Source organism: Leptodactylus fuscus, chromosome 3, assembly GCF_031893055.1.
Source record: "Leptodactylus fuscus isolate aLepFus1 chromosome 3, aLepFus1.hap2, whole genome shotgun sequence".
Classification (NCBI taxonomy): domain Eukaryota; kingdom Metazoa; phylum Chordata; class Amphibia; order Anura; family Leptodactylidae; genus Leptodactylus; species Leptodactylus fuscus.
In genome coordinates this window covers 152,505,291-152,531,895 of record NC_134267.1, presented here as the reverse complement: position 1 = coordinate 152,531,895, position 26,605 = coordinate 152,505,291, and the positions used below count along the sequence as shown (strand labels likewise).

Genomic DNA, 26,605 nt, shown 5'->3' with positions numbered 1-26,605 from the left:
ATTTTGCTGATAGAGCCCCTTTAAATCTAAAGTGCAGATTAACCAAAGTGCACTTATACATGCCACTTAAAAAGGGCACAAAACAGGCTTCCCATGGCAGAACACCAGGTAAACTTCAGCCTAAAATTACAAGCTTTAACATATGGTATCATGGAGCTGACTTACACTTACTATCTTAGGCTGCATTCACACAGAGTAACGCCAGGCGTCATTTGTGTGTAATTTGTGTGTCTTTTACGGCCGTCATAAAACGTTTACATAGAGTTCTATAGGAAAAGACGTCTGAACTCTATGTAAACGTTTTATGACGGCCGTAAAAGACACACAAATTACACACAAATGACGCCTGGCGTTACTCTGTGTGAATAGAGCCTTAGCCATTGTCTTCCTGCAGACCTTCCCTCCATCTCTGCCACCAGTACACACCATTCATGTCAGTCCCACTCTTCTTCCTTTTCCCATGTACAGCTCTCACACACTTTTCACACTCTTTAATCGCCCCTTTACTACTTTTAGTAGTGAAACCAAACATAAGCGCCCACACAAATCACTGAACCACCTTCTGTCTCTGTCCATTTTACTCCTCCTAGCTGCTGGGGACATCTCTCCAAACCCCGACCCTTCTTCTTTCACTAACTCTTCTTGTTGCACACATAGGCCTACAAACCTCATCAATATTTACCGTGTTCCTTCTCCTCATCTTTCCCCTGTCTCTTTTAACTGCTCTCTCTGGAATGCCCACTCAGTGTGTAACAAACTAGAATATATTAATGACTTATTCCTTAGTAAATCCCTCAGCCTGCTCGCCCTTACTGAAACTTAGATCCAGCAGTCAGATACGGCCTCCCCTGCTGATCTGCCTCATGGTGGCCTCCAATTCTTACATACTTATAGGCCTGACAACAGGCAGGGTGGGGGGTAGGCTTACTTCTGTCACCACAGTGCATTTTATAGTCCATTCCACTGGTACCCTCACTCACATTCTCCTCATTTGAAGTCCATGCTATCAGACTTTTCCGCCCATCTCCTTATGTGTAGCCGTGATCTACCGTCCACCTGGCTCACCCTATCAATTTTTGGACCAGTTTGTTTCTTGGCTTCCCCACTTTTTATCCAGTGAAATTCCTACCCTCATCATGGGTGACTTTAACATTCCTATTGACACCCCTGTCTCCCCAGCTGCCTCACAGTTTCTCTCAATAACCACTTATTTTGGTCTTTCACAATGCTCTTCTTCCACCACACATGTAGATGGCAACACGGTTGATCTTGTCTTCCATCGACTCCTAACAGTTTCTAAATTTACTAACTCTGCCACCCCTGCTACCTCTTGTGTCACCCCCTCTACCTCATAGATTGTAAGCTCTTGCGAGCAGGGCCCTCAGTCCCATTGTGTGAAATGACGTTCTTTGTTATGTATCTGTCTGTATTTGAACCCTATAAATTGTACATTGCTGCGGAATATGTTGGCGCTATATAAATAAAATTTATTATTATTATTATTATTATTATTATTAACTCTTCGCTGCCGCTCTCTGATCATAATCTTCTATCTCTCACCATCAGTGGCCTCTCCTCTTCACAAGATACACCTACCCATCACACATATAGGAATTTGCGTGCTATTGACACCCAGCACCTCTCAGATACTCTAGAGTCCTGTCTGTCCCTCATCTCCTCAATCTCCTGTACCAATCTGGCCACCAGTCACTATAATGAAACCCTTAAAAATGCATTGGATGAGGTGGCTCCCTCCTCCACGTTTTCTTCAGCGGTGCTCTAGGTGTGCCGAACGTCTGTGGAAAAAATCACGTTCACCTGCAGATTTCCTCGACTTCAAATTTATGCTTAAAACATATAGTTCTGCCCTTTACCTCGCCAAACATGCCTATTTCACCACCCTCATCTCCTCTCTCCAGCAACCCTAAAAGGGTTTTTGAAACTTTTCACTCCTTACCAACACCCAAGGTTCAGACGCCATTCACGGACCTTAGGGCTGATGACCTGGCCACTTATTTCCATGATAAAATTGATAACATCCGTCAGGAAATAACTGCCCAATCCCCAGGTGGCATTGATTCCCACACCTACTATAGTACCAATCCCCTCACCAACCGCATTTAAGACTGTCCATTCTCATCTTTTAAACATGTTAAAGAAGAGTAAGTCTCCCAGTTACTTTCGTCATCTCGCCCTACAACCTGCAGTAGTGACCCCTTCCCCTCACACCTTCTCCAATCTCTGTCGCCTGCTGTCACGACTTACCTTACTAAAATATTTAACCTCTCTCTCTCTTCTGGAATTTTTCTATTCTCCTTCAAGCATGCTGTTATTACCCCGCTATTGAAAAAACCCTCCCTGGACCCATCCTGTGCTGCTAACTATAGACCCATCTCCAACTTCCCCTTCATCTCTATTCATTATAGAGTAAAATATAAAGTTATCACCCTCATCCACAAGGCTCTCCATAATGCTGCACCTCCCTACATTTCCTCCCTCATCTCTGTCTACTGCCCAACCCGTGTTCTCCGTTCACTCAATGACCTAACACTTACATCCTTTATTATCAGAACTTACCATGCTCGTATACAAGACTTTTCCCAAGCTGCACCACTTCTATGGAATGCTCTATCCCGGACAATCAGATTAAGGGCCCCTTCACACGGCGTATATACACGCGCTTCCCATTGAAATCAATGCGCTCTGTTTTGAAGCGCCGCAATCGGACACGTGTATACGTGTCTAAATGAGCGGAGCTCTTACGCCGTGTGAAGGGGCCCTAACTCCCAATTTTTACAGCTTCAAGCACAAACTAAAGACACATCTTTTCAGACAGGACTATCACAATTCCTAATGTAAACCCTTCCGTACCATAATTAGAATCCCCAAAATTTAACCCTGCTCTGTCCCCACTCCCACATTACCCCAAATGATATGATGCCATTTCAGGCTAACTTTATATGTCCAAGCTCCATCCACATGTTGAAGGACATGACTGGTGACAGCTCATCAAGTTTTATGTTTGTGTAATGACAGTAACCTCTATTACAAAATTGTCTGACCTCTGCATAAGCAATACCGCCCCTGCTACCTCTTGTGTCACCTCCTCTACCTCATAGATTGTAAGCTCTTGTGAGCAGGGCCCTCAGTCCCAGTGTGTGAAATGACTTTATCTGTAATGTATCTTTCTGTCTGTATTTGAACAAATTGTACAGCGCTGCGGAATATGTTGGCGCTATATAAATACATATTATTATTATTATTATTTATTTCAGTATTATATGCATTGTATCTTTGATTCCATTTATTAATACCCTTTTAAAGAAAAGGTTAAATCTTCTGAGTGTGGTTTGTTTTTGACTTACTACGGTCATTTGTAAAAATGAAATTACAGGTCGGCTATAGTGGTTCTCCCGAATCGACCCCTGGTGGAGGAGTCTAACCAATACTGTGTTCACAAACTTGGTGAAAATTCGGGTGGAGGTACTGCGTGATCAAGCTGGTGAAGAGGTCACTAATATAAACATTTCTGTAATCTTTGTTGCCCCCCAGTGGATTCCCTCAGAGGGGGTGTTACATTTATAATGAATGAGAGGGACCTATATCATTTTCTTGCATAAAACATAGAGGCAGAAAAATGAAAACAGAGAAGCACGGGAAGGAACATTACACCTCATTATTTTAGTGCATTTAAAAAAAAATTGTAGTGTCATTAAAGTTAGTAACATCATTATTGTACACTGCTGAGTGATAGCTACCATTTATTGGATCAGGTCAAGCTAACAGATGACAACTGCTTTCAGGAACCACTTTGGAACCTGAGAAGAAATGCGTGTTTAAAAAGATTCTTAATAACCACACTTTTTTTTTCAGGTACAGACTGGTTCAAAGCAGATATTAAGATAGTAAAAAAGTGCATCAATGTGTTTTATATCTGTATGTCCATGTGCTTTTTCATAGCACTTCAGTGGAACATTGCTTGAGAAGATGTGTTTCTGCAGAAGCGCCTCTAGATGGTGCCACTTACAGCAATGACATGAGACCAGAAGACCAGATCTGTCTGTGTAATATAAAAAGGAAACATGAGAACTGCACTAAGACTATATAAACCAAATACATGATTTATGATTGTTTTAGTGTAACAAATGTTACAGATTAATGATTAGAATTACAGGACAAATTTATTAATGCAGTCTGAAATTAAAAAAAACAACTAAAGCTAGGCGAGAGAAGCAAAAGAAGTGCCAAATTTATTACAGCAGTATTCACTACTAGAGATGAGCGAACAGTAAAATGTTCAAGGTTCAATATTCGTTTCGAGTAGCCCCTCAATATTCGACTACTCGAATCGAATATCGAACCCTATTATAGTCTATGGGGGGAAAATGCTCATTTCAGGGGTAGGCAACGTTCAATCAAATCATACTTACCAAGTCCACGAGTGAGGGTCGGGCTGGATCCTCCGAGCAGTTTTCTCCTTGCAGCGACCCCGCGGCGTCTTCCGGCTCTTCATTCACTCTGCCAGGCATCGGGCCTGGGCAGAGCCGACTGTGCATGCCCGCACTACCAGGCCCGATGCCTAGCAGAGTGAATGAAGAGCCAGAAGACGCCGCGGGGAAGCTGCACAGAGAAGACATCTAAAGGTAGGAGAAGAACCAGCGTTGATTGGCCGACTGTATAGCATTCGGCCAATCAATGCTGGTTCTGCATCGAACTTTTCCATTCGAATAGCGAGTGGTACTCGATCGAGTATGAGTATTTCGAATACCGTAGTATTCGATCGAATACCTACTTGAACGAGTACTACTCGCTCATCTCTATTCACTACACTACCGTGCCTTGCAAAAGTATTCATACTCCATTGTAACCTTACAACCATAAATTTAAATTTTATTGTACTGGGATTTTAAGTGATAGACCAACACAAAGTAGAAGATAATTGTAAAGTGAAAGGAAAATGATACATAGTTTTCAATATTTTAATCAAATAAAAACATACAAAGTGAGACGTGCAAAAGTATTCAATTACAGCTGCACGTTTTTTGGGATTTGTCTCTCCCAGCTTTGTGCATCTAGAGACTGAGATTTTTGTCCACTTCTCTTTGCAAAATAGCTCAAGCTCAGCCAGATTGGATGGAGAGCGTCTGTGAACAGAAATGTTCATGTCTTGCCACAGAGGCTCAATGGGATTTAGGTTTGGACTTTCTAACACATGAATATTCTTTGCTCTAAACCATCCCACTGTAGCTCTGGCTGTATGTTTAAGGTCATTGTCTTGCTGGAAGTTGAATCTCCTTCCCAGTCTCAAGTCTTTTGCAGCCTCTGACAGGTTTCCTTCCAGGATTGCCCTGTATTTAGCTCCATCCATCTTCCCATCAACTCTGACCAGCTTAACTGTTCCTGCTGAAGAAAATCCTCCCCACAGCACAATGCTGTCACCACCATATTTCACAGTGGGGTTGGTGTGTTCAGGGAAATGAGCAGTGTTACTTTCCTGCCATACATAGCGCTTTGCATTTTAGCCAAAAAGTTTAACTTTGGTTTCATCTTTCTTTCAGCAATGGTCTTCTTCTTACCACTTCTTCCGTAAAGACCAGATTTGTCGAGTGCATGAATTTTATAGTTGTCCTATGGACAGATACTCCTCAGGGTGACCATGGGCCTCTTGGTTACTTATCTGACCAGTTCTCTGGTTGCTTGATCTGTCAGTTTAGGTGGACGGAAATGTCTTGGTAGGTTTGGAGTTGTAGAATACTCCATTCCATTTTTGGATGATGGATTGAACAATGCTCCTTGGGATGCTCAAAGCTTGGGATATGTTTTTATAACCTAACCCTGCTTTAAACTTCTCCATAACTTTATCTCTGACCTGTCTGGTAAGTTCCTTGGTCTTGGTTTGTTCACTAGTGTTCACTAAAAAAAACAAAACAAAACACTGAGGCCTTCACAGAACAGTGCAAAGCCACTATACGCGATAACATGTTTTATACATTTGGCATTTCTTTATATGCTAGACAATATTTTCTCTTACATAATTATGGTTTCACCTTCTTTAGATCAATAAAGTACATCACAATTGTTTTGCACATCATTGATAAATCTAGTATGTTTTGCGTATCACTTAAAGAGGTTTTCCAGACAAAAAAGTAGTTTTTTTGTTTTGTTTACTTAAATACACCCATATACCTTTAGCAGTGTTTTGAGCAATTTCTGGGTGTCTATGGAAGCTCCTCGTATCTTCTGCATTTGTTTACAAGGTTCAGCTTCCTACTATGTAACTTCCACGCTAGCTACCTCTCACCTCACTCCCCCGTTCCTCTCTTCCTTCCTGCTCTCTCCCTCCCTCCCATACACCCCTTCCCTGCCTCTATCTATCCTGCTCACAACTACTAGCCCTTCCCTACCTACTCAGCTCATCCCCAGACCCCATTATATACTTACCCCTCTTCTTTCCTTCTGCAGGACTCCCATCCTTTTTTTTTCTGAATGCCATTGCATGCTTTAGACCCAGCGCTGCTCTCTAGCCAACGATCCACCTCTATTGTGCAGGTCTCTGATGCGGCTCCCATGCCTGAGCAGTAAAGGTGAATTATCGACTGCACAGAGCAGGGCTGGGTCTATAGTGCAGGAAGACGTCACAGAAGGAGCAGGAGCTGCCCCGCAGGAAGAAGCCTGGAAGGAAGAAGCTAGGTAAATATGATGGAGTGGATGGGGGGAGTAGTAGTGACATTTCCAGATATGGGGAAACGGATCATCACCGAATAACCAGCAACTCTCCCTAGGGCAGTCACATGACCGCCCCAGGGATATGAGTAAATATACATTTTTGATAAATAATATTATTTAGAAAGTAGGCTGGGGAAGGGTGTTTAGACTAGTGTAGCATTTAATTATATCCTGGACAAGCCTTTTAATTTTAGACATTTTTCAAAACTATCTACATTGTCTACATGCAAATGAAGATATCTGCGGTCATGATGTACGTCACGCCTTCCACTGTTAAATAGGAAACAGCATTGGCATTAGTGCATGGCATTAGTCGCATGCAAGATGCCACAAAGTGCATAGTTGTGCGATTTCGAGAAAGGGGTAACTATGGGGTGCCACAGAAATGGTCGATTCTTAAGGGACATAGCAAGTGAACTGAATTACCCAAAATCGATGGGTGGCCTATGTGATTACGAAGTGGAAGGTGAACGGTGATTGACCCCCCAAAACTGGGAGATAGAGACCAAGGAGTGCTGGCCAGAGAAACTGCACCCAACCGATGGCTCACATACACCAGGAGTTTCACCAGCCATCCGGGAGTATTGTGTCAATCAATACCATCCGTAAGGAAGCATCTGCTGGGCTCTACCAACTACTGAATATGAATAAATGTTGTTTTTCTATCTACAGGTGTCCAAATACTTACTGGTAGACAGTGTAGAAAGTTGCAAAGAATATCTACATTACATTTCAGTTCTGGCACATAACTAGAATTCAGATTATTATTTTATTTGCAACAGGTTGTCCCCCAAATTCAATGCCACTCCTGTCTTTGGGGCATGCTTAGGAGAATACCTCATACACCTCATAATGCACTATTAATGGGAATTATTTTTTTTTCCACGATTATATAACATGTCCGTTTTCTTCTCAGGAGGTTACATAATGTCTAATGGTTACATGGCTAATTTATTTTTTTACATTGAAATTTTTTGCTGTTGCTGTATGTTTGCTTTTCTAAAAGCATCTGATGTATCATTCTTCAGCACGATCCTTGTTAAGGCTGGTGAATGAATTGCAAGCCTTAATAAATTTCTGCTTTGTTCATTCTGAAGCAGTGTATGATATTATGCACGGTAAATGGTGACTCTGTTATTCTAGCTTACCATTGGATTGTTCTTTTGTGACTGATTCTAATGTGCGTGTAGGTCTCTGGACTGTCTGAGGTTTTAAAGAAAACACAATGTTGGATACCTCATCCTTCCTTCTGCCAGAAGATAAGCTGCTGCCAAAGGTTTTCAGCAGAGGCTTTTCTTTCAGTGAAATAAATATACAAGCTCAGATAAACTTACATGTAGGGAAGTTGGAGAGATGCTGTCAGCTGTATGAGCGGAGTGCTAACAACTCTCTTACGTTTACAGCCATCTTTGATCACAATAGTTTTATGATTAGGAATTCATACAAAACATTGACCAATATTCAGCAGATTTCTTGTTTTCATCTTATATTCAATGGTATTAGTAAAAGTTTTATTATTTTTTATTGTGATTAATAGAGATGAGCGAACACTAAAATGTTCGAGGTTCGAAATCCGATTCGAACAGCCGCTCACTGTTCGAGTGTTCGAACGGGTTTCGAACCCCATTATAGTCTATGGGGAACATATACTCGTTAAGGGGGAAACCCAAATCCGTCTCAGGAGGGTCACCAAGTCCACTATGACACCCCAGGAAATTATACCAACACCCTGGAATGACACTGGGACAGCAGGGGAAGCATGTCTGGGGGCATAAAAGTCACTTTATTTCATGGAAATCCCTGTCAGCTTGCGATTTTCGCAAGCTAACTTTTTCCCATAAGAATGCATTGGACAGCGCTGATTGGCCAGAGTACGGAATTCGACCAATCAGCGCTGGCTCTGCTGGAGGAGGCGGAGTCTAAGATCGCTCCACACCAGTCTCCATTCAGGTCCGACCTTAGACTCTGCCTCCTCCGGCAGAGCCAGCACTGATTGGCCAAAGGCTGGCCAATGCATTCCTATGGGTATGCAGAGACTCAGCAGTGTTGAGCCAGTTCTGCTCAACTACACCGTGTGCCGGTCAGCCCTGCTGTGCGAGCTCGGCACACACTCAGCTCTGCATCACTGCTGGCGTTGGCCAGCATTGATTGGCCAGTATACAGAATCAGTATACAGAATCAGCAGAACCCTTGTGCACCCTCGGCTCTGCTACATCTGAGCCGAGGGTGCACTAGAACCCTTGTGCACACTCGGCTCTGCTACATCAGAGCCGAGGGTGCACTAGAACCCTTGTGCACACTCGGCTCTGTTACATCAGAGCTGAGGGTGCACTAGAACCCTTGTGCACACTCAGCTCTGCTACATCAGAGCCGAGGGTGCACTAGAACCCTTGTGCACACTCGGCTCTGCTACATCAGATGTAGCAGAGCCGAGGGTGCACTAGAACCCTTGTGCACACTCGGCTCTGCTACATCAGAGCCAAGGGTGCACTAGAACCCTTGTGCACACTCGGCTCTGCTACATCAGATGTAGCAGAGCCGAGGGTGCACTAGAACCCTTGTGCACACTCGGCTCTGCTACATCAGAGCCGAGGGTGCACTAGAACCCTTGTGCACACTCGGCTCTGCTACATCAGAGCCGAGGGTGCACTGGAACCCTTGTGCACACTCAGCTCACGCTAATAGAATGCATTGGCCAGCGCTGATTGGCCAATGCATTCTATTAGCCTGATGAAGCAGAGCTGAATGTGTGTGCTTAGCTCAACTACTCCACTGGCGTAGTTGAGCTAAACACACACATTCAGCTCTACTTCATTATGCTAATAGAATGCATTGGCCAGCGCTGATTGGCCAGAGTACGGAATTCGACCAATCAGCGCTGGCTCTGCTAGAGGAGGCGGAGTCTAAGGTCGGACCAGAATGGAGACTGGTGTGGAGCGATCTTAGACTCTGCCTCCTCCAGCCGAACCAGCGCTGATTGGTTGAATTCCGTACTCTGGCCAATCAGCGCTGTCCAATGCATTCCTATGGGAAAAAGTTTATCTCACAAAAATCACAATTACACACCCGATAGAGCCCCAAAAAGTTATTTTTAATAACATTCCTACCTAAATAAAGGTTATCCCTAGCTATCCCTGCCTGTACAGCTATCCCTGTCTCATAGTCACAAAGTTCACATTCTCATATGACCCGGATTTGAAATCCACTATTCGTCTAAAATGGAGGTCACCTGATTTCGGCAGCCAATGACTTTTTCCAATTTTTTTCAATGCCCCCATTGTCGTAGTTCCTGTCCCACCTCCCCTGCGCTGTTATTGGTGCAAAAAAAAGCGCCAGGGAAGGTGGGAGGGGAATCAATTTTTTTTGGAGTTTGCCACGTGATGTTCGATTCGAATCGAACACATCGAACACCCTGATATCCGATCGAACATGTGTTCGATAGAACACTGTTCGCTCATCTCTAGTAATTAAGCCAAATTTTGTATAAAAAAGACATTTGATGTGAGAGGCAAAAATGTAGACCTGAAAAAAATGTATCATCTAATAATGTATAATCCTGATTTTAGTCCTAAACAACAGAGAATGGAAGTGGCTATTTTAGTTCAATGAAGTTTGAGCAGAATCATGTGCAGTGTTTCTGACCTTTAACCCCTTTCCTTGGGGCATTCTAGCATTTCAAGCAATATTTGTTTTTCATTTTTCCAAGAATATTTTTTTATTTTTCTGGCAAAATAGCTGTAGCTTGGTTTTTTGTGGGGTGATTTATAGTGCTACATAAATATATCTCATTGATTGAAGGACCCCATGTGACCCAAAGTGGCATTTAGCCTCCTGTTTGCTCCCTCCCTCTTCCACCAATCTCACAGGTTATAAATTATCTATGTTATGGGGGCTTGCATTAGTATATTCAGCCAAACCCCCATAGTACAGTTAATGGAGCAACTTGGGAGGTGGGGTTATGATGTGGCCAGAACTCCAAGGTCTAATTTCCAGTCCAGTGTTCTGAGTCATTATCCTGTTGCAAGACCCATGACCTGCAACTGAGACCAAGCTTTCTGACACTATGCAGAACATTTCTCTCTAGAATACCTTGATAGTCTTGAGATTTCATTGTACCCCGCACAGATTGAAGACATCCTGTGCCAGATGTAGCACAGCAGCCCTAGAACATAACATAGCCTCTTCCATGTTTCACAGTAGGGATTGTGTTCTTTTCAGGATATGCTTCATTTTTCTGTCTGTTAACATAGAGCTGATGTGCCTTGCCAAAAAGTTTGATTTTTGTCTCATCTGCCCATAATACATTCTCCCAGAACCTTTGTGGCTTGTCAACATGTAGTTTGGTTTTTATTACTTTTGTCAGAACTCAAGTCCAGTTATCAAGTTATTGTCAAGTTATTTCTGTGACCACTGTGGGTTTTTCTTTCATTAAACGAGGAGTACCAATAATTTTTGTCCATGTGTGTAATGCTTATGGACACACACACAAACAACATACAATATACAGTAGACCAGTGCAAAACTGGGCAATTCTTATGAGGTTACTACACAAACAAAAAAATTTAATATACCCATGCAAAGCTGGGTCCTCCTGCTAGTTATGTTATAAATAATATAAAATTTACCATACTGCATAAAACAACCTAAATGTATTCTCTGGAACAATATGAATACAGCTGTACCAAATTTAAATACATTTTTTTGTAATATTTACTAAGTAGCTTTTGCAATGGTATAGTGTTACGTCTCTTTTAATGGATATATCTGCAGTTTTTATTGTTGGCATTTTGGGATAAGACTTTTTTTTCACTTTTTTACATTTTTTTTGGTGGCAGATGGGTAAAATCGAGGAAAAAACACAATGGAAGCGCATTGCTTTTTACAGAAAGACAGTAGAGATTGCAAACATACTACTTCAATTATACCAATAGAGAAACCACTGGAATTTCTGTAGGTGTAATTGACATGCTGAAATTCTCAAAAATGCATCAGTTTTGGAAATGTCAGCTTTTCATTCTACACAGATTTTTTTTTGCAATGTTTGAATGGAATTCACTTTGCAGAGACCATTACGCCACATTAGGCCCTGGCTTCTAGATATATTTTTATGGAGCTCACCATACAGAATAAATAACATTTATGATTTTTGTTGGTATGGAAATTAGTTATTTCGCAGCACTGGGGGCAGGCCCCAGTGCTCAAATAGCACTATGGGCATCCCCAATGCTGCGAGAGAACTCTCTCCAGCGCTTCCTCCATCTTCATCAGCAACGGCCATTTCATCTTCTTCTTCCTGTGCGTGGTAGGTAAAACTGCAGGTGGCCACTTTTTTGTGGCCACTTATGCGAGCAGGCGCAGTAAGAACTCCATAGAACTACAGGATCATACTGCATCTGCGAGCATAAGCAGCCACAAAAAAATGGCCATCTGCATGTGAAGTCGGCTCTGCCCAAGGCCTGCTGGCAGAGCCGACTTGCACATGCGTTGAATTTTGACCCACCGCGCCGGAAGAAGAAGATGAAGAGGCCATTGCTGTCGAAGATGGAGGCGGCACTGGAGAGAGTTCTCACACAGCATTGGGGACGTCCCCAGTGCAGTTTGAATGCTGGGGCCTGCCCCCAGTGCTGTGAGAGAACTCATTTGCATACCAACAAAAACCGGAAATTCAGTCGAACAGTGGCGCGGGGAAAATTGAATAGGTTCCAGGCTGTCATACACATGGATTGCCGACTCTGGATCTTACTACTTTGGGCAGCGATCCACCCCAAAATGGTGACAGGAGAATGGTATCTTGTCAGCTTTGATAAAGGTGTTAGGAGAGTTAATGCATGAGATCAGTGCAGCACTGATTGTGAGCATTGCCACTGGGTTTCTGCTGTATGTTACAATAGAGACCTGACCGCTCACCTCCTGATATCCGATATCGACCGTAATAGAATGGAATTGGTTAAACATCCAAGAAATGACAGTTTCATAATTCTGTAAAAAGGTGTGGCTGTAGTCATTAAAAAGGGTTTTAAAAAAGTATGATTGTAACAACCTCTAGAATCCCCAGTGATTACCTGATATTGCTCGAGAAACGGCTTCTTCATAACTGTTTAACCACATGAGGACCGCCGTACGTAAATTTACGGCCTCATGTGCTGGTACCTAAAGACCGGACTATTGCCGAAATACGTCCGGCCTTTAGGTACCTTTATGGCGGGGGGAGGGGTGCGGGGGGGACAGGGGTTAGGTGTTACTAACACCTAACCCCTTCCTCCATAACGTCCAGTCGGAACTGAGTCCGACTGGAAGTTTTAACCCTTTCGATCGCGCCGTGAAACATCACGGCGCGATCGAAAGGCATCCGCCGACAATTGAAGCTGATCGGCAACCCCCGCGGCGAGATCGGAGGGTGCCGATAGCAGTAAAAGGTAGTCTGGGGTCTGGCCAGTGACCCCAGACTGCCCGAAGCCCCCACATACCTGGTGATCCTGCCAGGACCTTCTGATGTCAGGCTGTGCGTCTACACAGCCTGACATCCTGCTACGGAATGCTATGTGGGACACCTGCAGGCTGTGTCTCACATGGCATTCTATATCAGCAAAGTATTGCTGATTGAAGTGTCCTAAATGGACACATGAAAAAGTAAAAAAAATGTAAAAAAAAATAAAATGAAGTGTATGAAAAAAATTAATAAAGTTATAAAGCCCAAAAATCCCTTTTTCTCAATAGAAAATGAATTATATAAAAAAAGAACTCAAAAGTAATAAAAACAATGCATATTTGGTATTGTCGCGTCCGTAACAATCTGTACAATAAAACTGAAATAATATTTAATGTACACGGCGAACGCCGGAAAAAAAAAACGGAAAAAACTCGCCGGAAGTAATGATTTTTCGCCATCTCACCATACAAAATATGCTATAAAAAGTGATCAAAAAGTCATATGCATCCGACAACAGTACCAATAAAAAGCGCAGGTTGTCCCGCAAAAAATAAGCCCTCAACCAACTCTGTCAACCGAAAAATAAAAATGTTACGCCTCTTAGAAGATGCGATGCAAAAAACATTGATTTATGTCCCCAAATGTGTTTTTCCTCTGCAGAACTAGTAACACATAAAAAAATAATATAAATGAGGTATCGCCGTAACCGTACCGACCCGCAGAATAAAGGGAACATGTTACTTATACTGTACGCTGCATGGCGCAAAATTAAAAAAGTAAAACTCAATGCCAGGATTGATTTTTTTTTTTAAATCCAGCAAAAAAGGGTTAATAAAATGTATTCAATAAGATGTAGACACTAGAGATGAGCGAACACTAAAATGTTCGAGGTTCGAAATTCGATTCGAACAGCCGCTCACTGTTCGAGTGTTCGAATGGGTTTCGAACCCCATTATAGTCTATGGGGAACATAAACTCGTTAAGGGGGAAACCCAAATTCGTGTCTGGAGGGTCACCAAGTCCACTATGACACCCCAGGAAATGATACCAACACCCTGGAATGACACTGGGACAGCAGGGGAAGCATGTCTGGGGGCATAAAAGTCACTTTATTTCATGGAAATCCCTGTCAGTTTGCGATTTTCGCAAGCTAACTTTTCCCCATAGAAATGCATTGGCCAGTGCTGATTGGCCAGAGTACGGAACTCGACCAATCAGCGCTGGCTCTGCTGGAGGAGGCGGAGTCTAAGATCGCTCCACACCAGTCTCCATTCAGGTCCGACCTTAGACTCCGCCTCCTCCAGCAGAGCCAGCGCTGATTGGCCGAATTCCGTACTCTGGCCAATCAGCACTGGCTAATGCATTGTATTGGCTTGATGAAGCAGTGCTGAATGTGTGTGCTTAGCACACACATTCAGCTCTACTTCATCGGGCTAATAGAATGCATTGGCCAGGGCTGATTGGCCGAATTCCGTACTCTGGCCAATCAGTGCTGGCCAATGCATTCTATTAGCTTGATGAAGCAGAGTGTGCACAAGGGTTCAAGCGCACCCTCGGCTCTGATGTAGCAGAGCCGAGGCTGCACAAGGGTTCAAGCGCACCCTCGGCTCTGATGTAGGAGAGCCGAGGGTGCACTTGAACCCTTGTGCAGCCTCGGCTCTGCTACATCAGAGCCGAGGGTGCGCTTGAACCCTTGTGCACACTCTGCTTCATCAAGCTAATAGAATGCATTGGCCAGCGCTGATTGGCCAATGTATTCTATTAGCCTGATGAAGTAGAGCTGAATGTGTGTGCTAAGCACACACATTCAGCTCTACTTCATCGGGCTAATAGAATGCATTGGCCAGCGCTGATTGGCCAGAGTACGGAACTCGACCAATCAGCGCTGGCTCTGCTGGAGGAGGCGGAGTCTAAGATCGCTCCACACCAGTCTCCATTCAGGTCCGACCTTAGACTCCGCCTCCTCCAGCAGAGCCAGCGCTGATTGGCCGAATTCCGTACTCTGGCCAATCAGCACTGGCTAATGCATTGTATTGGCGTGATGAAGCAGTGCTGAATGTGTGTGCTTAGCACACACATTCAGCTCTACTTCATCGGGCTAATAGAATGCATTGGCCAATCAGCGCTGGCCAATGCATTCTATTAGCGTGAACTGAGTTTGCACAGGGGTTCTAGTGCACCCTCGGCTCTGCTACATCAGATTGCTACATCTGATGTAGCAGTGCCGAGTGTGCATCAGATGTGTAGTTGAGCAAAACTGACTCAGCACTGCTAAGTCTCTGCATTCGCATAGGAATGCATTGGCCAGCCTTCGGCCAATCAGCGCTGGCTCTGCCGGAGGAGGCGGAGTCTAAGGTCGGACCTGAATGGAGACTGGTGTGGAGCGATCTTAGACTCCGCCTCCTCCAGCAGAGCCAGCGCTGATTGGTCGAGTTCCGTACTCTGGCCAATCAGCGCTGGCCAATGCATTCTATTAGCCCGATGAAGTAGAGCTGAATGTGTGTGCTTAGCACACACATTCAGCTCTACTTCATCAGGCTAATAGAATACATTGGCCAATCAGCGCTGGCCAATGCATTCTATTAGCTTGATGAAGCAGAGTGTGCACAAGGGTTCAAGCGCACCCTCGGCTCTGATGTAGCAGAGCTGAGGGTGCACAAGGGTTCAAGTGCACCCTCGGCTCTCCTACATCAGAGCCGAGGGTGCGCTTGAACCCTTGTGCAGCCTCGGCTCTGCTACATCAGAGCCGAGGGTGCGCTTGAACCCTTGTGCACACTCTGCTTCATCAAGCTAATAGAATGCATTGGCCAGCACTGATTGGCCAGAGTACGGAATTCGGCCAATCAGCGCTGGCCAATGCATCCCTATGGGAAAAAGTTTATCTCACAAAAATCACAATTACACACCCGATAGAGCCCCAAAAAGTTATTTTTAATAACATTCCCCCCTAAATAAAGGTTATCCCTAGCTATCCCTGCCTGTACAGCTATCCCTGTCTCATAGTCACAAAGTTCACATTCTCATATGACCCGGATTTGAAATCCACTATTCGTCTAAAATGGAGGTCACCTGATTTCGGCAGCCAATGACTTTTTCCAATTTTTTTCAATGCCCCCAGTGTCGTAGTTCCTGTCCCACCTCCCCTGCGCTGTTATTGGTGCAAAAAAGGCGCCAGGGAAGGTGGGAGGGGAATCGAATTTTGGCGCACTTTACCACGTGGTGTTCGATTCGATTCGAACATGGCGAACACCCTGATATCCGATCGAACATGTGTTCGATAGAACACTGTTCGCTCATCTCTAGTAGACACCCAAAAATGGTGTCATTACGAAATGCATCTCATCCCGCAAAGAATAAGCCCTTATATGGCTGCGTCACCAGAAACATAAAGAAAATATAGCATCTCACAATGTGAAGACAAAAACCCTCAAAAATCGCCAAATTATTAGAACACAACTGGGTGCCTCATGTAGGGAATATATAAGCTGTGTGAGCGGATATCAGGGGACACCCCAGATTTACAGCTTATGAGGGAACAGACACCAGAAGTGACCCCTAAAGTGACCCCCAGAGTGACTCCCCCAATCATAGGAGCTACGGGGACATAGTAGGGAATTTGGTGTTTGCAATGTCCTCCGCACAGCTTATACATTCCCTCTTCGCCATCCGCTGTGCAGTCACGTCCGGGATACTAATACTCACTACACCCCCTGATAAATTCTTTGAGGGGTGCAGTTTTCAAAATGGGGTCACTCCTGGTACCCCATGGAATCCACTTTTCTGGTACCTTACAGGCTCTACAAACATGACATGGCGTCCAGATACCAAACATCTGAATCTGTACTCCAAAAGCCGCATAGCGCTCCTTCCCTTCTGCACCCTGCTGTACGTCCAAACTGCAGTTTATGACACATGTATGACACATGTATGACACTGGTGTACCCCCGGATAACGGACATAATGTCATATGTGGGTATAAACTGATACTAGGGCACAGCCGGACACAGAAGGGAAGAAGGGTCATTTGGTTTTTGGAGCACAGACGGTTTGGTTTTTGGATGCCATGACACTTTTGTAGAGCTGAAACGCCAGTAATTTGGAATCCCCTGATAAATTACCTTATTTTGGAAAGTACACCCCTGAAGGATTTATCCAGGGGTACAGACAGCATTTTTAACCCCCAAGTGTTGCTATAACTTTATATATATAACTATAACTGTAGTGGATTGTGAGAGGTGAAAATGACCATTTTTCCAGGAATACGTCCTTTCAGTGCGTAATATGTTGTGCCCACCTTGTATCAGAGATGAACGCTCTAAAAGCTGTTGTGCCTGGGATACCCATTTAACAGTTTTTGGAGTGTCTCTGCTGACATAAGTCGGGCACAACATGTTGCACACTGAAATGGCAAATCTGTAAAATTTTCATTTTTAACTTCTCTATCAGTTGCGATTTCATTTCTGGAAACTAAATAAATGCAACACTCAAGGGTTAAAAATTCTCGCTACACCACTTGATAAATCCCATCAGTGGGGTAGTGTCCAAAATAGGGTGACATGTCTGCGGATTCCACTTTATTGGCAATTCAGGGGCTTTGCAAAAGTGGCAAAAAAAACCAAACTGTGCTCCAAAAACCAAAATAGCGCTCCTTCCCTTCTGTCCCCGGTTGTGCCCAAACAGCCGATTCTACCCACATATGGCATTAAGTACGTTATCCGGGGTACACCAGTGTCATACATGTGGGCATACACTGCTATTTGGGTACCCAGCAGGGTGCAGATGTGAAGGAGCAATATGTGCTTTTGGAGTGCAGATTTAGATTCTTCGTTTTTGGACACCACGTCACATTTGCAGAGACCCTAAAATTGCCCCTACAAAATGGGGTCACTTCTTGGTGAATTCCAGTTTACTGGAACCTCCAGGGCTCTGCAAAAACATCATGGCGCCCAGAGGGTCCCTCTAAATCTGTATCCCAAAAGCTAAAACGCACAGTGGTCCTTCCCTTCTGAGCCCTGCTGTGTGCCCAAGCAGCAGTTTACACCCACATATATAATTTTTTGACCCCCGGGATGGCCCACTTAATAGTTTTAGGAGTGCAGGTCTCTGACAACACAAAGTGGGTGCAACGTATTGGGCACCGAAATGGCATATTTTTAAAAATTTCAATTTTCATTTTGTACATTAATTTTTGGGAAGCATTTTAGGCTCAAAATGATAATACCCCTTGATACATTCCTTGACAGGTGTAGTTTCTAAAATGGGGTCACTTTTGAGGGGTTTCCATTGTATTGATACTTTAGGGGCTCTGCAAATGCGACATGGCACCTCAAAACTATTCCAGCAATATATGCCCTCCAAAATCCAAATAGCGCTCTTTCCATTCTGAGCCCCAGCATGTACCCATACAGCAGATTTTGGCCACATATGGGGTATTGCCGTGTTCAGAAGAAATTGTGTAACAAACTGTGGGGGGCTTTTAATTCTTAAACTATTTGCAAAATTAAAACTATGGCGCTAAATGGACGATTTATTGGGAAAAAAAGTAATTTTTCATTTTCACGTCCCAATGTTAATAAAATCTGTGAAACACCTGTGAGGCCAAAATACTCACTCTACCCCTAGACAAATTCTATGAGGGGTGTAGTTTCCAAAATGGGGTCACTTATAGGGGGTTTCCACTGTATTGGTACTTTAGGGGCTCTGCAAATGCGACATGGGACCTGAAAAATATTCCAGCAAAATCTGCCCTCCAAAAGCCAAATAGCCCTCTTTCCATTCTGAGCCCCGCCATGTTCCCATACAGCAGATTATGGCCACATATGGGGCATTTCTGTGTTCAGCAGAATTTGTGTAACGAACTTTATGGAGCTTTTTCTCCTTTATCCTCTTGTGAAAATTAAAATTTTGGGGCTAAATTGACAGTTTGTTGGAAAAAAAGTAATTTTTCATTTTCATGGCCCAATGTTAATAAAATCTGTGAAACAGCTGTAGGGTCAAAATGCTCACTCTACCCTTTAATATGTTCTGTGGGGGGTATAGTTTCCCAAATGGGGTCACTTTTAGGGGGTTTCCACTGTATTGGTACTCTAGGGGCTCTGCTAATGCGACATGGCACCTAAAATTATTCCAGCAAAATCTGCCATCCAAAAGCCAAATAGCGCTCCTTCCATTCTGAGCCCCGCCATGTTCCCATACAGCAGATTATAGCCACATATGGGGTATTGCCGTGTTCAGGAGAAATTGTTTAACAAACTGTGGGGGGCTTTTACTCCTTTAACCCCTTGTGAAAATGAAAACTTTGGAGATAAAGTGACATTTTAGTAATTTTTCATTTACACATCCCAATGTTAGTAAAATCTGTGAAACAACTGTAGGGTCTAAATGCTGACTATACCCCTTGATGAATTCTGTGAGGGGTGTGGATTCTAAAATGGGGTCACTTTTGGGGGGTTTCCATTGTTTTGGTACTCTAGGGTCTCTGCAAATAAGGCATGGCGCTGAAAATTATTCCAGCAAAATCTGCTGTTCAAACACCCAGTGTCGCTCCTTCCCTTCCATGCACTGCCGTGTGCCCAAAAATCAGTTTACACCCACATGTGGGGTATTTCTGTGCACGGGAGAAATTGCACAATAAACTGTCAGATGCATTTTCTCCTTCAACCCTTTGGGAATGTGTTAATTTTGGGTCTAAATGAATGTATTAGTGAAAAAAAATGAAATGTCTAAATTTCACTGCCATATTATTTTTATTCTTATGAAATGCTTAAAGGGTTAACAAACATCCCAAATGCTGTTTTGAATAATTTGAGGGGTGCAGTTTTGAAAATGGGGTAATTTATGGGGGTTTCTATTATACAGGCCTTTATAATTACTTTCAGAACTGAAGTGGTCCCTAAAAAATTGGTTTGGAGAATTTTCTTGTAAATCTGGAAAATTGCTGTTACACTTGTAAGCCTTGTGACGTCCAAAATAAATTAAAAGACAATCAAAATATGATGCCAATATAAAGCAGAGATATGGGAGATAATATTTATTCATGTATTTGGATGGTATGACTATCTGCCTGAAAAGCAGATAATTTCACATTTTGAAAATTGCAATTTTTTTCAAATTTCCATCAAATTTCCTAGTTTTTTTATAAATAAATGCAAAAATATTGATTAGTGTTTACCACTAACATGAAGTATAATGTGTTACAAGAAAACAATCTCAAATTCATTTGTGTAAGTTAAAGCGTCTCAAAGTTATTGCCATTTAAAGTGACACATGTCAGTTTTGAAAAAAGAGGCCTGGTCTTTAACATACTTTTGGGCCTGGTCCTTAACCGGTTAAGTCAATGTGTAGACCATGTAATACAAGAAAAGTTGGAGATGCTCTTTATAGTGGCGAGAGGTGGAGAGGAGGTCTTCAACAGGGCACAATGTTTATGGGCTCAGAAACAACGGCATGTCAAAATTCTTCAGCAGAAAGTTGGAAAGTTATTTTACTCCCCACAAAATCTATACATGCAAGTTAAAGTTCATCATAAGAGCTCAAGACAAACCCTTTACAATGGTGCGTATATTTTATTAGAGTATGCTGGATAGAATACTGGTCAGAAGGCGATGACACAGAAATTGACCTCAATGTCCTTTCCAAATGGGGTTGGGTGTCTACAAAGGAACTGCAATTTTAGCGAATAATTCAAATAACCTAAACATTATTATACTACATTTTCTTAACAGAGACTAAAGACATGGTTTGGGTAGTAAAATCTTTTATAAAATAAAGGCATAGAAAATAAGAAGAAAATAATATTAACCTCATCAGTTTTCTGCTGCTCCCGTTCTACTGCTTCTGTCTTTATCAACCAACCATCATTCTTAGATTCATCTATCTATCTATCTATCTATCTATCTATCTATCTATCTATCTATCACAGTAGCCACACAACTCAAAACTAAATATAACCTTGTTATGTATTAGGATTGGGAAGTGGTGACGATAGGCACCACCATTACAGGTGTCAAAGGAGTATATTATTATAAATGGTGTAAACTTATAGTATGAGTAATTGTAACATACAGTTGCTTGCAAAAGTATTCATACTCCTTAAACTTTTTCACATTTTGTCACCATACAACCATAAACTTAAAGGGGTTGTCCCATCACAAGGATCCTATCTATACCTCTTGTTAATGTGGATATAAGACTTTTTCTAAATACACTGCTTCAGCAAAATTGCTTTGTTTGTCCACTATCTTACTTTATTCAATTCATTGTTGACACAGCCCTTGACTTATCTGCTCAAAAGTCAAGTGATGTATCTGCCTGCTCTCAGGGGGGAGGGAGGAGGGGCTAAGTGCACGGGAGGGAGCCTGTGTTTCTAGCTATTCCTGTGTCTGCACCATGCGACCTAGCTTCCTGCTCTCAGATAGGGGAGAGGAGCTGCTTTCATTTCTGAACTCGTCTTCTGTTCTCCCAGTTATCAGGATAGCTAATTCAATTGTGTTCATTATGGCAGAGACAGGCAGTCTCTGTATGTAACACAGAATGGGGTTGCTCCTGCCTGTACTTCATAGTCCAATATTGTGCATTGTGTTTGAGGACCTTTGATGACATCACAGGCCCTTCAGCCACCCCATAGGATCACGCTATGCGGTGGGCGGATCTACACGCTAATTTGGGGGGCGGGGCTAAACGGCAACCCCATCCACTAAATGACGCAAGAAACCAGGAAGAAAGAAGATTTTACAGCAGTGAAGACTGGTGAGTATACAACTTGGGAATACCCCTTTAAATGTATTTTTATTGAGATTTTAAAGGGAGTCTACCATTAAAAACCTCGGAACGTCGGAATAGATTTTAGAAAGGCTATTTGTCTCTTACCTTTAGATGGGATCTCTGCTGCACCGTTCCTTAGAAATACCATTTTTACCAGTATGTAAATTAGTTCTCTGGCAGCGATGGGGGCGGGCCCCAGTGCTGAAAATGTGATGAGGGTGTGCCCACTGCTGCTCGAGAACAGGATCCTGCGCCGCCTCTATCTTCTGCTGGATCCTCCCCTTCTTTCTTCGGCTGCGTCACCTCTGTCAGCTCTGACACTAGTAGAGCCGACTGTGCATGCGCACAATTGCGGCCTTGGAACTATGGCCGTGCATGCTCAGTCGGCTCTACTAGTGTAAGAGCCGACAGAGGTGATGTCGCCGAAGAAAGACGAAGAAAGAAGGGGAGGATCCAGCAGAAGATAGAGGCAGCGCAGGATCCTGTTCTCGAGCAGCAGTGGGGACGCCCTCATCACATTTTCAGCACTGGGGCCCACCCCCATCGCTGCCAGAGAACTAATTTATATACCGCTAAAAACTGGTATTTCTAAGGAACGGCGCGGCGGAGATCACATCTAAAGGTAAGAGACAAATAGCCTTTCTAAAGGCTATTTCGACGTGTTATCCACAGAAAAAAGGTTTTTAATGGTAAAATTCCTTTAAGTGAAAGACATAAAAATTGCTGTTCACAGACGCTCTCCATCCAATCTGGCTGAACTTGAGCTATTTTGCAAAGAAGAATGGGCAAAAATCTCAGTCTCTAAATGTGCAAAGCTGGTATAGTCATACCCCAAAAGACTTGCAACTGTAATTGCACCAAAAGGTGGCGCTAAAAGTATTGATATGGGTGTGGGGGGGGGGCTGAATACTTTTCAAACTCACTCATTTTAGATTTTTATTTGATTAAAATATTGAAAACCATGTATCATTTTCCTTCCACTTCACAACTATCTGCTACTTTGTGTTGGTCTATCACTTAAAATCTCAATAAAATACATTTAAGTTTGTGATTGTAAGGTGACAGAATGTGAAAAACTTCAAGGGGTATGAATACTTTTGCAAGCCACTATATATAGTGTATTTGATTCAATCATTTAAGTTCTCCTTCGAATATGAAGTAAAAATCTTTATGTAATACCAACATGGCAGATTTTCAGATAATGTAAAGACCATCAGATGCATCAGACTGAAAACGTTAGTGATCTCCACTGTGCTTTCTAGCTGTACAAAAGTGATGAGTATGGATGGTTATCAAAAATCTTGATTCAAAGAAGGAAATTCATTGTTGCATTTATTGACCGTTGTTCCTTATTTCTTTGTTCTATGTCAATACTGTCCTTGTCTTGATTTATTCTGAAATATACCAAGAAGCGAGAAAGCTCCAGCAGCTGCAGTTACAAACCCAATGGCACTTATAGCTCTGTTGGCCTGCAAAAGAACACATGTGCAAGTAAGAAAATGTGAGTCTATGATGTTTAGTAGAGATGAGCGAACACTATTCGAAACAGCCATTTCGAATAGCACCCTCCCATAGAAATGAATGGAAGCGGCCAGGACGCAGACTTAGCCGGCAGCTGGCCGCTTAACCCCCCGCGTGCCAGCTACGTCCATTCGTTTCTATGGGAGCGTGCTATTCGAAACAGCTGTTTCGAATAGTGTTCGCTCATCTCTATTGTTTAGTAATATCTACACATACTAAATAGATGAGATTCCATAGAAATTGGGGACACTTTAATACACTGGTGGGCCCAGTGCAAAGGTTTTTCATGAGTGGGCCCCCCTCCTGGACAATGTTGGTTTCTTTTTTCTTTTAAATCAATAAATTTTTTATTGTGTTTTTACAGAGCTATAGAACAAGGAATCATGATGATCCCAAACAGGAAAAACAGAATAAAATAACAGTATGACTTATGATGGTTAAAAAGCGGCAATCACATTGTACAGCAAAGAGTTACATACATGAATAAAATACATGACAAAATAACATTATTATGGCGAAGCCTTGGTCATGGAGTATTAAGCAGAAAGCAGGATAATCAACTAAGCACAAGGGAAAAGCAAATATTTATTCATTCCTATGTACAATCACCATTGGTGCCAGTGATCATAGAATCTCTTAAGGGAACATGATCTAGTTGCAATCGCTTTTTCTGTAAAATAGGTAGAATTAATTTGGTTCAACAGTTGGTCATAGTAGGATGATGGATGACTTCCATTCATGAGCTATAGTAAGTTTTGAAGACAGAATGATTTGGGAGAGGATGAATCTAACAGAACTAAGAACAAGGTCCATATAGTGAGAGATTGGCATATGCAGTTTTGTGAACATTCTCGCTAACTGGAAGGCAACCTTCCAAAGAAGGAAAATATGGAACATTCCCACCAGTCATGTAGGTAAGAATTCATGCAGATACAAAATCTCTAGCACAAATTAAAAACACCAGGGGACATTCTAGTCAGTTGAACGGGTGTAAGGTACCATTTATTATTTTCAGGTACTATTTTTTAAGGTTCAGTGCTGGGTACTCTGTTATAAGTGGTGTACCCCAAGGTTTAGTGCTGGGTCCTCTGTTATAAGTGGTGTATCCCAGCTGAAACACTTAAAAGAATGAAACTGTCCACAGGTAGGATGGAAAAAATTAACTTTATCCAAATGCATTAGGCATGGATCAGAGAGGATTTTCAACCCCTCCGTGATACCTTTCTATACTTGTGTCACTGTCTCCCTTCCTTTATCATCCATGATTTTCCTTTTACTGTGCTGCTGCAGATGCTACACCTAAACAGCTACCACCTCTGCCACCACTCAGGCATGCTTATCCTGTGGCCTGGCCCATTATATTATGCCCTGCTGCACTGCCATACATGTTACCACAGTTGCCTAGTGCCTACCACCACTCAGGGAGACATGTCCTGTGGCCTAGTTCATTATATTAGGCCCGTCCATATATTATTTTCTCATCCCTGGAATCTGGAGATCCTGATTTTGCTGTGAGCGAGACAAAGGAAAGAGAACCATTGTAGGTCTGTTAGCGGGTGAAGGATCAGTGCAATGTAGTTGATTGAGATGTTGCTGTACGGAGAGGGTCTGTTCACACGATGTAACACGCCGTTGATTCTGACATGTAAACTTGTGTCAGAGTCAGCGCTGCAAAACAGAATCCTGTTGACTTCAATGGGTTCTGTTTAGCGTGTGTAACACATTGAAATCAATGGGTTAAAAGGCCTCCCAATGGAGAATTAAGCTGCATGGGAACCACTGCAATCATAGGTCTCAGCACTGACCTGTAACTGACTAGGAAACAGACAAATTGAGCTGTCACTGTTAGAAATGGTCCCAGAGAGAAGTGAGTACTAGTTTGTTATTTTTATGGCACAACCCCTTTACGTTTAGTTGGATAATGGTGTGAATGGTCTAAAAAAATAATTTTAGCATGGTAGATGAAAGTCCAAATATGTTAAACTACATAAGAATATATTAGCAGATTATTTTTTAATCTAACATTTTTTTATTCGCTGAGTTAGTGTCAGTGGTAAAGACAAATAATCAATATAGCTCTGCCCAATAACCAGTTGTTAAAATATTGTGTTTTATAGTCTATATATGTATATAAAGAGATTTTCTTCATTTTATTTTGTTTAGATGTTCTAGAATGGATTTTAGGCTACTCTATCTATGCAGATAGTGGATAAGCATAAGGTCAATAGAGAGTACAGACTTGTGGCTTAGACAATATAATCCATGTAGGAATTGATTATGCAAATACATAAATAAATAAAACCAAATAAAAAACTTCAATTTACATTGCAAAGAACTAAGATGCAGTGTGTGTATTTAGAGAGAGAGAGAGAGATGACAGGTAAAGTTCTGGAAGGTCGCTATATCGCCCCAAGATACCTCACTTATGTATGGTAAGTGAGTTTACAACAAAGATATCTGTTATAAAACCTCAGCTGTGAGAAGGCTTTTCTGTTAATCACTTCTTGTCCTACTAGGGAGGGGCCTTCAAGCACAGATGGGAGTTGGGCTTTATTAAAGGCCTATAAAAGGTTATCAAGTCCTCAGTCCTGGGGAGAGAGGAGGAGCAGGGTTCTGTCCCAACACTGTGAAGACTGGTCAGGCTTCATTGTGAACTGCTGCCACTGTTTTTGTCCTGTCTGTCGCCTGTGTGACTGAAGCAAGTCACATGTACAGTTAGGATATTCTCTGTGTTAGTAGCTCAGACAAGCAGGATTTTTGTTATAGTTTTGTTTTGCCTGAAAGTGAAGGCTTATTTTGTTTTGCCGTTTTTGTAAAATAAAACTACAGGGTAAAACCTGTGTGAATCTGAATTTTTGTGTCTGTCTCTGACTGGGTCTGCTGCTACTATCACTTAGCCTATCCTCCTATATATATATATATACAGTGGGGCAAAAAAGTATTTAGTCAGTCACCAATAGTGCAAGTTCCACCACTTAAAAAGATGAGAGGCGTCTGTAATTTACATCATAGGTAGACCTCAACTATGAGAGACAAAATGAGAAAACAAATTCAGAAAATCACATTATCTGATTTTGTAAGAATTTATTTGCAAATTATGGTGGAAAATAAGTATTTGGTCACCTACAAGCAATCAAGATTTCTGGCTCTCACAGACCTGTAACT

General features: G+C 42.5%; 1 protein-coding gene across 1 annotated transcript in view; it reads right to left on the bottom strand.

Annotated features, from left to right (window-relative positions):
• Positions 1-22,821: 22,821 nt before the first annotated feature.
• Positions 22,822-26,605, bottom strand: part of LOC142196722 (phospholipase A and acyltransferase 1-like) — a 40,696-nt gene continuing 36,912 nt past the window's right edge. Inside the window, exon 4 of the mRNA XM_075266695.1 lies at positions 22,822-23,388. Coding sequence (XP_075122796.1) covers positions 23,287-23,388 — 102 coding nt within the window. The 3' untranslated portion in view covers positions 22,822-23,286. The remainder of the gene's footprint in view (positions 23,389-26,605) is intronic.